General features: G+C 33.6%; 3 protein-coding genes across 10 annotated transcripts in view; 1 reads left to right on the forward strand and 2 right to left on the reverse strand.

Annotated features, from left to right (window-relative positions):
• Nucleotides 1-1898, reverse strand: part of LOC104752588 (dnaJ homolog subfamily C GRV2) — a 16433-nt gene extending 14535 nt beyond the window's left edge. For 5 of the 8 annotated variants that reach the window (XM_019237924.1, XM_010474770.2, XM_019237925.1 and 2 more), the window contains exons 1-3: nt 931-1897; nt 211-444; nt 16-103 (exon numbers count right to left, since the gene is read on the reverse strand). In XM_019237924.1, coding sequence (XP_019093469.1) covers nt 16-103; nt 211-444; nt 931-1365 — 757 coding nt within the window. In that variant the 5' untranslated portion in view covers nt 1366-1897. Of the gene's footprint in view, nt 1-15; nt 104-185; nt 445-930 lie in introns of those variants that run through there. The other 3 variants (XM_019237926.1, XM_019237923.1, XM_019237928.1) reach the window with 3 other exon arrangements.
• On the reverse strand, nt 2948-5668 carry LOC104754066 (sodium/pyruvate cotransporter BASS2, chloroplastic). Its single transcript, XM_019237856.1, has 12 exons — nt 5403-5668; nt 5209-5314; nt 4986-5100; nt 4849-4890; nt 4649-4762; nt 4503-4565; nt 4105-4128; nt 3907-3982; nt 3724-3821; nt 3472-3630; nt 3286-3375; nt 2948-3207 (listed from the first exon to the last, which is right to left on the reverse strand). The coding sequence occupies exons 1-12, from the start codon at nt 5509-5511 to the stop codon at nt 3130-3132; spliced, it is 1074 nt and encodes a 357-aa protein (XP_019093401.1). The 5' UTR covers nt 5512-5668; the 3' UTR covers nt 2948-3129.
• LOC109129556 (ABC transporter G family member 32-like) overlaps nt 10637-11593 on the forward strand; it is a 2802-nt gene continuing 1845 nt past the window's right edge. The window contains exons 1-3 of the mRNA XM_019237857.1: nt 10637-11120; nt 11220-11340; nt 11445-11564. Coding sequence (XP_019093402.1) covers nt 10846-11120; nt 11220-11340; nt 11445-11564 — 516 coding nt within the window. The 5' untranslated portion in view covers nt 10637-10845. The remainder of the gene's footprint in view (nt 11121-11219; nt 11341-11444; nt 11565-11593) is intronic.

An 11593-nucleotide genomic window follows, 5' to 3' on the forward strand; every position in this document is an offset into this window, starting at 1 on the left:
AGGAGTTGTAAGTACCCCTTCGTGTCATATACTCCGAAGCTGTCAGCAACTGTGAATCATCGACTGACAAGAATACCCCAACCATGGACTTTGCAGTCTTAGCCTGCAAATGATATTTGTAATCATCAAGCTTACTTCAGAAAGTCTCAGCAAAATTAAAAATAAGTTAGCAACAACTTCTCAACTAATGTCCAAGCATCTCATTAATACCAAACTTGCGACAATGGAGGAATTTGTTGTCCCGGGGGCAGCTCTAAAAGCTTTTGACTTTCTCCCGTACATGGGACACAGAATAAACCCAGCAGAGTCCGTAGATTTTGTCCGGTATGCATCAGAGAGAAGAATGATTGCTGGGGAACCCATGTCTCTGAAATCCAAAATCCAACGTGAATCACCAGATTTTGAGTCGACGAGCTCCAGACCGACAAAGGTGACCTTCAATTTCTGAAAGGAAAAGAAAAACTCACTTCATAAGAAAACCTAATTTAAACAATTAGTACAAGCACCTCACTTAATTTCTACTAACTTTCAAATGAATCTTGGTTCTTGCATTTACAAAAATTAAAAAAAAAAAAAAAAATCAATCCCATAGAAAATAAGAATAAGGCTAGTCATGTGAAATATAGTTAATTACTGGAGATGACAACTCCCCCTGCCCAGTTCATAATTACAAAATTTTGGAGCACATTATACATTTTAAGATACGAACTGCATCAGCTTTAACGCCTAATACCAGACTCTGGCCAAAACTATCTAACTATCAGAAACTTCAAAAAATGATGAACAGATAAAAGGCCTAGCCTGACTTGACCTCAACACCAAATTAACTTCACCAACTATACCAATTTGACAACCATCGCAACAAAACACAGCTCAAAATCATAGGACACCTAAGAGATGGAACCACAGTAAGAAGAAAAAAAAACTTACATAAGGAACCCATTCAGCGTTGCGTCTCCTAAGGTGTAGCACCTGAAACTCAGCCACAGGTCTAATTTGATGCCATCTAAGCCGATACAGCTCGGTTAAAATACTTGCCCTGCACCTAGAAGAGAACTTCATAGCCTTGAATTTGCCTTTCCCATCCGTCCTAACATTGATAGTAAACTCACCACCAACACTCTCCGTATTCTCATCCCTCCCAATCAAAGGTGAAGCACCATCAAAATTACTTCCAGTATCATAAGAATTAGTAACAGCAAGAGTATTAGGATCAAGCGTGACGATTCCACCGCCCGAAATACAAAGGATCCTCTTGTAACGACCCCTCCAGGAATGTTTAACAACAAGATACCTAGCAAGATACTCGGGCTCTTCGACAACAGCAGTTGTAGACGCGACGGTGGCTCTAGAGACGGAGTCCATAGTGCGATCAGATCCGACGGTGGTCAAGGAATCGATGAACTGTAAGGTGTGGTTTCTAGGAGCATTACCACCACGTAGAAAATCCCAAAAACCTACCCTGGTATGATCGGAAACGCCAGGATAATGGCGGGGATGAGACTGATTCGCCCCCAGTTCTTTAACTGGTTATAGGAAAAAGCCACAGAGGCTAGGAGAGAGATCCCTTGCAACAAATCGGATCCAGAATTTCGGAAAGCTTAAACCCTAATTTCTCATATGAAAGAAACCTCGGGAAGAAGATGACTGCGAATCGGATGCAAATTCAATCAGAGAGAGAAATGAAGCAAAAAAAAAAATCGATCTGAGAAGAGAAAGAGTCGCGAAATTGTGAGATGGTTTTTACGGTCAGACGACGAGACGACTTTGTATGTATGAGATGAGAGAGGAGAGGGGTTAAAGAAGAAAAAGCCGCAAGAAGGCCATTTCTTTGGTTTGATTCGGTGTCGCTCCTCCGCTGCAATCATCCATTTGTTTTTTTTCCTTTTCCGCGGATTAAACGTGTGTCAAAAATGAAATATCCTGTAGTTTTTTTTTTCTCTCTTATAACAAAACTCAAAAAAAAAAAAAGCATGACATATTAAAATAATGTGAAATTTAAGAAATTTAAGAAAATTAGAAAACAAATATCAAAGCTATGTATATTTTTGATAAAAAAAAATATCATTATTTTAAATTATTATCTGTTTGGTTGAATTATTGAATTATTTAAAAAATATCCGGTAAATAATCCAGATTTTAGCAGATATCTATAGGCTACTAAAAATCAAATTTTAGGATAAACTAAAGAGACATACCCTAAACTAAATTTCTCACTGTGTCACTGTTTTATTCTTCTCTCTGCCATTTCTCAACCTCGACCGTGAAAAAACAAAAAGTTTCCAACAATATTAACTGATTTTCTCTTCACCAGATGTGTGGTAAATGACTTACAGTCAACAATACATGATATAAAATAAGTCGGAACAATTTGTGTAATCGGAAAAAAATGTCTAAATGCTCTCTTGGAGTCTCACGATACTTGTCATAAGCCTAATCTTTATATATAGAGATCTTTACACTTAAAACCGTAATTTTAAAAAACAGCTGTAGATTTGTAATTTTAAAAAGCTCCTGAGGTTATAAAATCAATGCCATTGGTGCCTAAAACGTAGTCATATTGTATCCAATTTATGTCACTTATGTCAAGCTTGTAGGATCCACAGAGGTGAATTTGCAGCCAAACACATCTTCGGGCTAGAACGTGATGATGATGTGCCTTCTGTGTTGACGTCCAATATATACGCTAAAGAACAGAGATGGAACAATGTAAGAAACGTAGCAAAATAATGTGTTCAGGCAGAAAGGTTGTAGCCGGATTGACTTAAACACAGGGACATGACATTCGTTTATCATTGGTGACAAGAGACTTAAGAATATTGTATGAGGTAAGAGTAAAGTCATGGCTGGAGATGAGACAGAGCATTGTGAGAGTAGGCACCCTTCTGAGAACAACGCTAATCCCAATCTTAAACATGGATTCACCGACGGTAAAATTTGGAAAAAGTGTGCCAAAAAAACAGATCTGTGTCCATTAATTGAGAAACAAAATAAATTTGACCACAAGTTCTCATGCACGCCCTTGTTTCTCTATGTCTCTTAAAACAAAAACTTTTTCAACACAAATTAGTAAACATTACAACAATCACATCGTTTGGAGATGCAAACCGCCTTTCCTATGTCACTCACTCACTCCTTGAAGTCATCCTTGTCATCTGCCGGAATTGGCTGGTTTCTCCAGAACACGGCCAGGCCACTCCCGCCAAGCTGCAGAATGCCATTGAACATAATTACACTTTGTAAATTCTACAAGTCAACTTTTGTGAAATGGCTATGAAAACTTACCGCCATACAGACAACACTGACTGCAGAAGGAACAGCAACTAGAGGGTTTGTGAAATGCTTTTGTGCAAGCAAGAACCCGAGCGCTGAACTCTGCAGTTTGCAAAAATAAAATTTTCTTAAAAGGAATCCCTTACAAAGCTTAGCTAGAAAACGGCAATTTATATGGTCGAGGAGAAAGTAACATACTTGCATTCCACATTCTATAGAAATGGTGCGCGAAGTGGACTCGCCGAAAGAAAACTTAGAAATCCAGTAGCCAATAGCAAAGGCTGCAGCATGAAGGACTGCAACCGGGAGTATAAGTTGAGCTCCTTGGGTTTTCAAAACCTCTGAAACTTGTCCAATCTTTTCAGAAGAGACAAAAGTAATAATCAGTCTCAAAACTCAACTGAAGACATATCTCTGGACTATGGTTAGATACTTATATGAACTACTTACAGGGCTGGCGCAGAGAAGGGTGGTCAGAATGACTCCAATTAGAGGCGTCACTGTTATGATCTTTGATGTAAATTTAGGAAAGAACTCGTTGGCCAGAACTATTGCACAATGCAGAAAAAGACATTAGTCCCTAAGAGTATACAGGCCAAATTCATTATCTGGAAAAACTGGCACCATACTTACCTCCAACTATAGTAGGCACCAACACTACTTGAAAAGTACTAATAGCAAGTCCCTGATATAGAAACATGAATCCGTAAGCTTACGTTTTAGCATCTCTTTACTGTTTCGCTTCTTTTTATCTAAATCACTCAATAACTTTTACTGAACCATGTTGATTCATATTTTGGTTCAGTAATGAAATGTTATCTTATAAGCTACAGTTNGTGCTGAAAGCTTAAGAGTCTAAAGTAAAAACACAGAAAAAGTTTGTATTAGTCGCCTCCTCAACAATCATCATCCAAATACCCATAGAAAAATTTCATAGCAATCCTATCTACAGCAGGAATCCCTCAAAAAGTGAGTGAGGATGCCAGGAAATGTTGCTGTAAAAAGAAATGTTGATTCAACCTAAGAAGAAAGTGATATTTGAATACGTAACAACAGTCAAATCTAGGTTTAATCAAGTACCAACTACTAATATATCAATAACTTGGTTAGAGCGTGTAAAAACGAATAGAAACAATATCAAAAGAACAGAGTCATCCATAATACTGAATAAGTATCCATTTCAGAGAAGCAAATAGAACTTAATGGGATAGACATTAGTGGAAACATACCATTGCAATGAGAAAACCTAGAACTGGCTTGATCAAGTATTGAGCAAGAAAACCAACACCCACCTGCAGAATAAGGACTCTCAACGTTAAACAGGTAATGTGTCAAACAGAGCAAATAAAATACACTGTTATTAATTGGCTCTCACCGTCCATGGATTACGTAAACATCTTCTGAAATCTTCAAACGTAAGAGTTAATCCCATGGAGAGCATAAGAAATCCAAGACCTAGAGTAAAGAGATCTGTTTCCAACCATGTAACCTAGAACAAAACTTAATCTATTAGCCCCAAAGATAGAGATCTCTATAGACAAAAACAAGAACAAAGAAGCATAAAAAAAGACATACTAAAGACGGCTTGAAGATGCCAACAAGTGTTCCCAAAATAACCTGCACAACGAAACCACATTGCACCATATCAGTTATCAAATGCATATAAAAGTTTCAAACTTGATCAAAGAGAAGGTATAAATAAAAGGAAGTACCCAAAGTGGAAAAAGGGTTGTCAAAAGCTCAATAGTCTTCTCATACTGACTAAGTTCCTTAGGAGTACTCTCAGGTACATCACCTGCAGCAGCCTTACACACAACACTACTACTCCTGTAAATTAACAAACTTTAATGAACGCCCAGAAATAACGAGATCATTTTCAATTCAATCCACATCTAACTTCTCTGCAAAGTTCTAATCACAATTCCACAAAATAACCTGGAGGTGGTTGTTGCTTCAAGAGCAGAGACAGGACGTAATGGTTTACTATTCTGAATCCTCAAACTAATCCCAGAGCTACGAACAGTAACCAACCTGGGAGAATCTGAACAAAAATAATAATAAATCAGCAAAAAGAGACTCTAGAAATCTGAATCAAGAGAAGTTACTGATGATAATTATATAGAAGATACCCAAAAGAGTTTGAGCTCTGCTCCTCCTCGTAGCAGGAACCCAACAAGTGTTGATTCTGCATTGACTTAATCTGCCGTCTGTTGGCAAAATCCTAGAAATGGAGGCCATTTTTGTGGTCGAGAGAGGGTTTTAGGATGTTTGGGTGAATCAGAAAAGATGAAATAGAGACATCTCCAAATAAGGAGGAGGAGGTAATAAGGGTTTTGTGGGAGTGATGTGGGAGACGAGAGCCACACATTCTCCTGCCCCCCCTTTCTTCTTCAATCCTATCTGAAAAATATCTCAACATTTTTGGGTCGATTCTTACAAATTTCAACTCTTTCCCATTTGGTTTTTCTTTTTTTCTTTTTGTCGTCACTTCCATGATATGTTTTTATAATCTAGAATTAAAATCATTTAATATATAGTTTTCATTACATAACTCTTAATAAAGTGATAACAATAGAGATTTTTCAATAGGCATGGAATTAAAAAACCGGACAGGTTTTTTCAAATTAAACCAAACCAAGATTTGAGGGAATGGTTAACCGGTTGATTAGTAAGAGTGAACCGACCGGCAATTATTTTAATGGTTTTGGTTGCCATTTATATGTTTCAACATTTTTACATTTGAAACTTTTACATTTTTGGTTTGTTACGACTTTACGATACGTAATATAAGATTAAAAAATTACACTAAAATCTAGTTTCGGTTTGTTTACACAAAAATCGTCAAGCTAAAAATTAAAATATAACGAAATTAATCATATCTTACATAGCCCTCCCATAAAAACATTTTCTCATTGATTTTCTTGTTTATCTAATACTATTTGGTTTGCTTTGTTACTCATTATAGGACTGAGACTGGCTATAAAATACCATGTGAGATACTTGCGTGCACTAGTGAATAGTTTAGATTATTGTATCAAACACCAGAAGGCCAATACTATAAGACAAACCAGCCTATGATTTTAGTCCATGTAATTAGGTCTTCTAAGCAGTAGATTCATATAACTTTTCTTTTTATTCATATAACTTTTGTTGTTGAGTTTGAATAAAAAAAAAATATTAGCGAACCCGTGAGATTTCGATGTTATCTCTTGCATAATCCAAAAAAATATTCAGCTTACCTCCATTAAATCCATTTCTACATTCTTTTGGTTTAACACAGCTTTTCATAGTTAAAGAAGAAAAGAAAACATTACTTTTCATATGGACTTAACGTTTGCTTCAAGTGATGTTTTTGACTTGTTTTTCCTATAAATATGCAAGCTAAACCTAATATACATTCTAGCCCGGCCTATCTAGAATTTGGTGTTTTATGACTTTGGTCAACCTGGCCTATAGAAATTCTGGATTAGGATTTTCCCATTTTTATGAATTGGCTAATGATCATGGTGCTTTGTTAGATTATAAATAATAGAATCATCATTAATTGTATAGTTTTTAATTAGATATATATACCAAAATTTCCTAAAAAATAAAATATCTAAATCCAAACCAAACCAAACCAAAATTCGTACTATACACCCCTCCCCTTAGCATCACCTCTTCATGTTGAACATTAATCTTACGTTATATATCAAAAACCTTCCAATTATGTATTTCATGGTAAACTAGTCAATTTGCGTTAACCAACTTTACTATATCTTCTTCACTCACTCGCTAAACTCTTTCTTTGGTTCTCCTTGTCTTGTCTTTTCCTTTACTCGTCTTTTTTTTTTTTTTAACATGGTTGCTTTCAATTCGATACTTCTACCAGTACAAGTTTCATGGCATAACACAATGTTAAGCCTACAAATGAATCTTGTTAGATATATATATGAACAAGTTGTACCTACTGAAATGATTGGCGCAAGATTTAAAAAAATCAAAACCTATTCCTCAACTTGGACAATCTTAAAACATTATTATTCCTACTTTGTAGATTTGTCACATCTTCCACAAAAAATTAACTCTCAATCAAATATTTTTCTTTTGTCCCATTAGAGCATCATTAGTGGCGGTTGCTCTTGCAATTACTTTTATTAAAAAAATAACAAAAGGAAGAGAGAGGAAAAGAGAGGAGGAATAGTTGCTTGGTGGAAAATATGAAGAAAGGTTTATGAGAGTAAAGAAACATGTGTCAGTTACTCAGTAGTACATATACAGAGCCGGCCAAAGGTACAAGCAAGCCAAGCTGGTGCTTGTGGCCGCCAAAATTATATGTATATAATCGACCCAATTTTCATGAAAGAGTCATTAGTTTTACTGGAAACCTACTTCTTTTACCAGGTCCCAGTTTTGAACCACACATGGTTTATTTTTTACATTTTTCTTTTTTTTTTTTAAAAATAGCCAATTATATTTTTTTTTGACTAGCAGCCACCAAAATCTCAGTGCCGACTCTGTACATATATTAATAAATAAATAAAAAAGGAATATGTTTACCCGTTCTAGACTAAAAATGGTCTTAGGCCATCTGCATTGGGCCAACACCTTGGGTGTGTTTAGCCTTTTTAAAATCGAAAATATAGTGAATAGTTGCCGAAGAACATGTTGTTGGGTCTTCATGTAGAACTGATTTTGGTCCAGTTCCATCCTGACGTGGCAACCCGTGAATGGATACGATTTTTTGCAAAGGAAAAAACATTTCATTTCTCTATTTGTTCAAAATCGCTGCTAGGGTTTTCCTTCTTTCTCTCCAAGCACATCACAAATTAAAAGAAGATTTGATTGAGAATATATGGAATAAATTTGGACATTAAACTATGTATTAATTAAATAAAATGTTTGTGTGTTTTAATTAAGTAATATGTTTGTTTGGTTTTTTTTTTTTTATATCTTTAATGGGGTTTTTTCATAAAAATTTGGTATTGTATTTTGAATTTTAGTATAAGTTTTTTAAGTTTGCAATTTAAATGTTATTATTTAAAGTTTTTAAAATTATAATATGTTTTAGATTATTATATTATTAAATCTTATGATATTAAACATGTTTTCTTAATAAACAACTTTTTAAACAAAAGATCTAAACTAATGATTTTATATTATTTTAATAATATTTTTACTCTAAAAATACCCAAAACACTTACCCGAACATGAATAAACGTGGGAGCTTTGGTCCTCGAAAGAGTTAGTCCATAAATATTTGTTTTTCATTTATTTTTTTTATTTTTTTTTGTAAAATTTCATTTTTTTGTGTTGGAAAGTTTGTTAGAAAAAAAAAGTTATTTATATAAATATTAAAAGAACCAATCTACCTATATATATAGTACTGTCTTTTGCTTTTCTATTTACCGTTCTTTATTTTTATTTTTTTTACATTCATCTTTTTACCATTCTTTTGAAACCTTTATAAAAAAATAAAATAAAAATTGTCATCACACGAGTATTATGCACAATTTATTCTAACCAATAACCACTAAACATGTTAGGATTGACTTTGTACATGTCTTAAATACATGAATTGAAAATTAGATTTCTAACACGAAAGTGATAGAACCAGAACAGACCAAATTAAAAGTCATAAGTTTTCCAGCTCGTTTTGACATTTCTGCTTACAAGTCACACACTAATAAATAAATGTTTGAAATCTTCGAAAAAAAAACATTGCTATAATTAATTAAAAATCAATAGGGGGAAAAATCCGGTGAGAGGAAAGTAGAATGTTGCTAGAATCAATAAAAATAAATTTAATAGGTACATTATATAAATAGACTAGTATAGTATCCCTCCTAATCCAACGGTCCATTTATACATGTCCCCTTTGCACATGCCAAAGATAATAATACAAACAAGTATAATTGTAGGTATTTATTAGTTGTGAGAGAGACTATTTTATTTTATCTCTCTCTTTTTTTTTTCATTCTTGCAAGTTAATCATTTAAAATCAGTTTTTTTCCAAATTTCAGATCGTTTTGGTTAAAAGATTTTGAATCTATACAAAGAAAAGGAAAAAAGTTGTTTAGACTAGTTCTAATAATATAATTACAAATTGATTGAACCGATATCTTTTAATAATCTATCAAAGATACTTATATATATATATATATTGTTTTATTGACTCTTTATATTTTTTTGAAATATTTTAACATATATGACTAAGGACATTACGATATTTTAATATCTTAGATATTTGAGTCCAATAAGTATTTTAGATATAAATATAATTAATACGTTTGGATATATGATTATATTTTAAATATCTTACATACTGCATTCAAATTTTCGATATAGATCTAATTTGGGACAATTCTTGGGTTCACTCCTATGAGTGAACCTTTTTTATTCACCCTTTCTTATTTAAAGAAATAAATTATTGATTAAGGAAACAAATTTTGTATATCAATTAATTTTAAAATTATTAATCCTAAACATTATATTATAGTTTTAGATTATAACATCTAAACCCAAATCACTCTTTTTATAAACCCAAATTATAATACAATTTTCTTTAATTGTAAAATCTATACCCTAACCACTATTTTATAAACCCAAACCGACATATAATTTTGTTTAGTTGTAAAATATAAACTCTAACCACTCTTTCGTAAACTCAAACTGACATATAATTTTGTTTAATTGTAAAATTTAAACCCTAAACTCTAACTACTCTTTTGTAAACCCAAACTGACATATAATTTTGTTTAATTGTAAAATCTAAACCCTAAACTCTAACCACTCTTTTGTAAACTCAAACCGACATATAATTTTGTTTAATTGTAAAAACTAAACCCTAACCACTTTTTTGTAAACCCAAACCGACATATGATTTCGTTTAATTGTAAAATCTAAATTGTAATTGTTATTTTATAGACCTAAACCAACATAATTTCCTTAATAAAAAATCTATAGAATTGGTTTCTTTAATTTGTTTTGTTTTTTTATTTTAATTTTGATTTATTTTATAAATGTGATATGACATGACAGTATTTTGATTGATTAATGAAGAGATGGTGAATAAGAGCGGTTTAGCCCCGTGAATGCAAGAATTTTTCTTTAATTTTTATGACTATCTATCTTAATATATTTATCACCGGTTTGGTTCGGGTTTTTTTGGTTTCATATAATTTAATTCGTGGCCTACAGGAAAGAGATAGTACTATTACATTATTTTACGTTTATATGATTATATCCACACAAACACATAAAATATAAAACATTTTGTGTTTTTGTTTTCCTTTTTTTTTTCCCGCTAAGCATTTAATGAGCCTCACTCCTCCTCAACTGTTATTTCACTTTAACGTACACATGAGAGACAGACCAGCAAAAAAAAAAAAACACAGCAAAAGAAAGAGAAAGACAGAGAGAGAGAAGAAAAAAAAAGTATCCGCATTAATGGTGGCGTCACCTACCAGTTGTCTAGTGGTGAGAGATTAATGTGAAGAAGAAACCAAACCAAACCAAACCAAACCAAACGAAACGAAATCTACACTCACACTAACAATCTCCTTCTCTCTCTTTTGTCTTGCGCCGCGGAGAATGTGGAACTCGGGGGAGAACGCGTTCTCGCGTTCGACGTCGTTTAGAGACGAAATAGAAGACGAAGAAGAGCTCCGTTGGGCGGCGTTGCAGCGTCTGCCTACATACTCGCGTATCCGCCGAGGTATCTTCAGGGATATGATTGGTGAGTCTAAAGAGGTCCAAATTGGTAACCTGGAAGCTAGCGAACAACGCCTACTCCTCGATCGCCTCGTCAATTCCGTCGAAAACGATCCTGAACTGTTCTTCGCTCGTGTTCGCAAGCGATTCGACGCGTAAGCAACAACAACAAAAAATTCTTTCAATTTGTAATTTGTTGTAGATATGCATTTTTTTTTTATGTTTTATTTTGTGTGTGTGTGTGTGTGGTGCAGAGTGGATTTGAAATTTCCCAAGATTGAAGTTCGATTTCAGAATCTGATGGTGGAATCATTCGTTCATGTTGGAAGCAGAGCGTTACCAACAATTCCCAATTTCATCATTAACATGGCAGAGGTACTAACAATTGTCTCTTTCAATATTCTTCTTTAATTAATTTTATTTGTTGTGAGCAATTTTGGTAAATTTAAATTTATTAAGAAGAATTTAATATGTTACAGGGTTTGTTAAGGAACATACGCGTGATTGGTGGGAAAAGGAGCAAATTAACGATTTTAGATGGTATTAGTGGCATCATTAGACCTTCCAGGTATTATTCCTACTACTGCATTTTTCATTATGTTTTGTTGCTAATTTTTTTTTTTTTTTT

This window comes from Camelina sativa, chromosome 16 (genome assembly GCF_000633955.1).
Source record: "Camelina sativa cultivar DH55 chromosome 16, Cs, whole genome shotgun sequence".
NCBI classification, from domain to species: domain Eukaryota; kingdom Viridiplantae; phylum Streptophyta; class Magnoliopsida; order Brassicales; family Brassicaceae; genus Camelina; species Camelina sativa.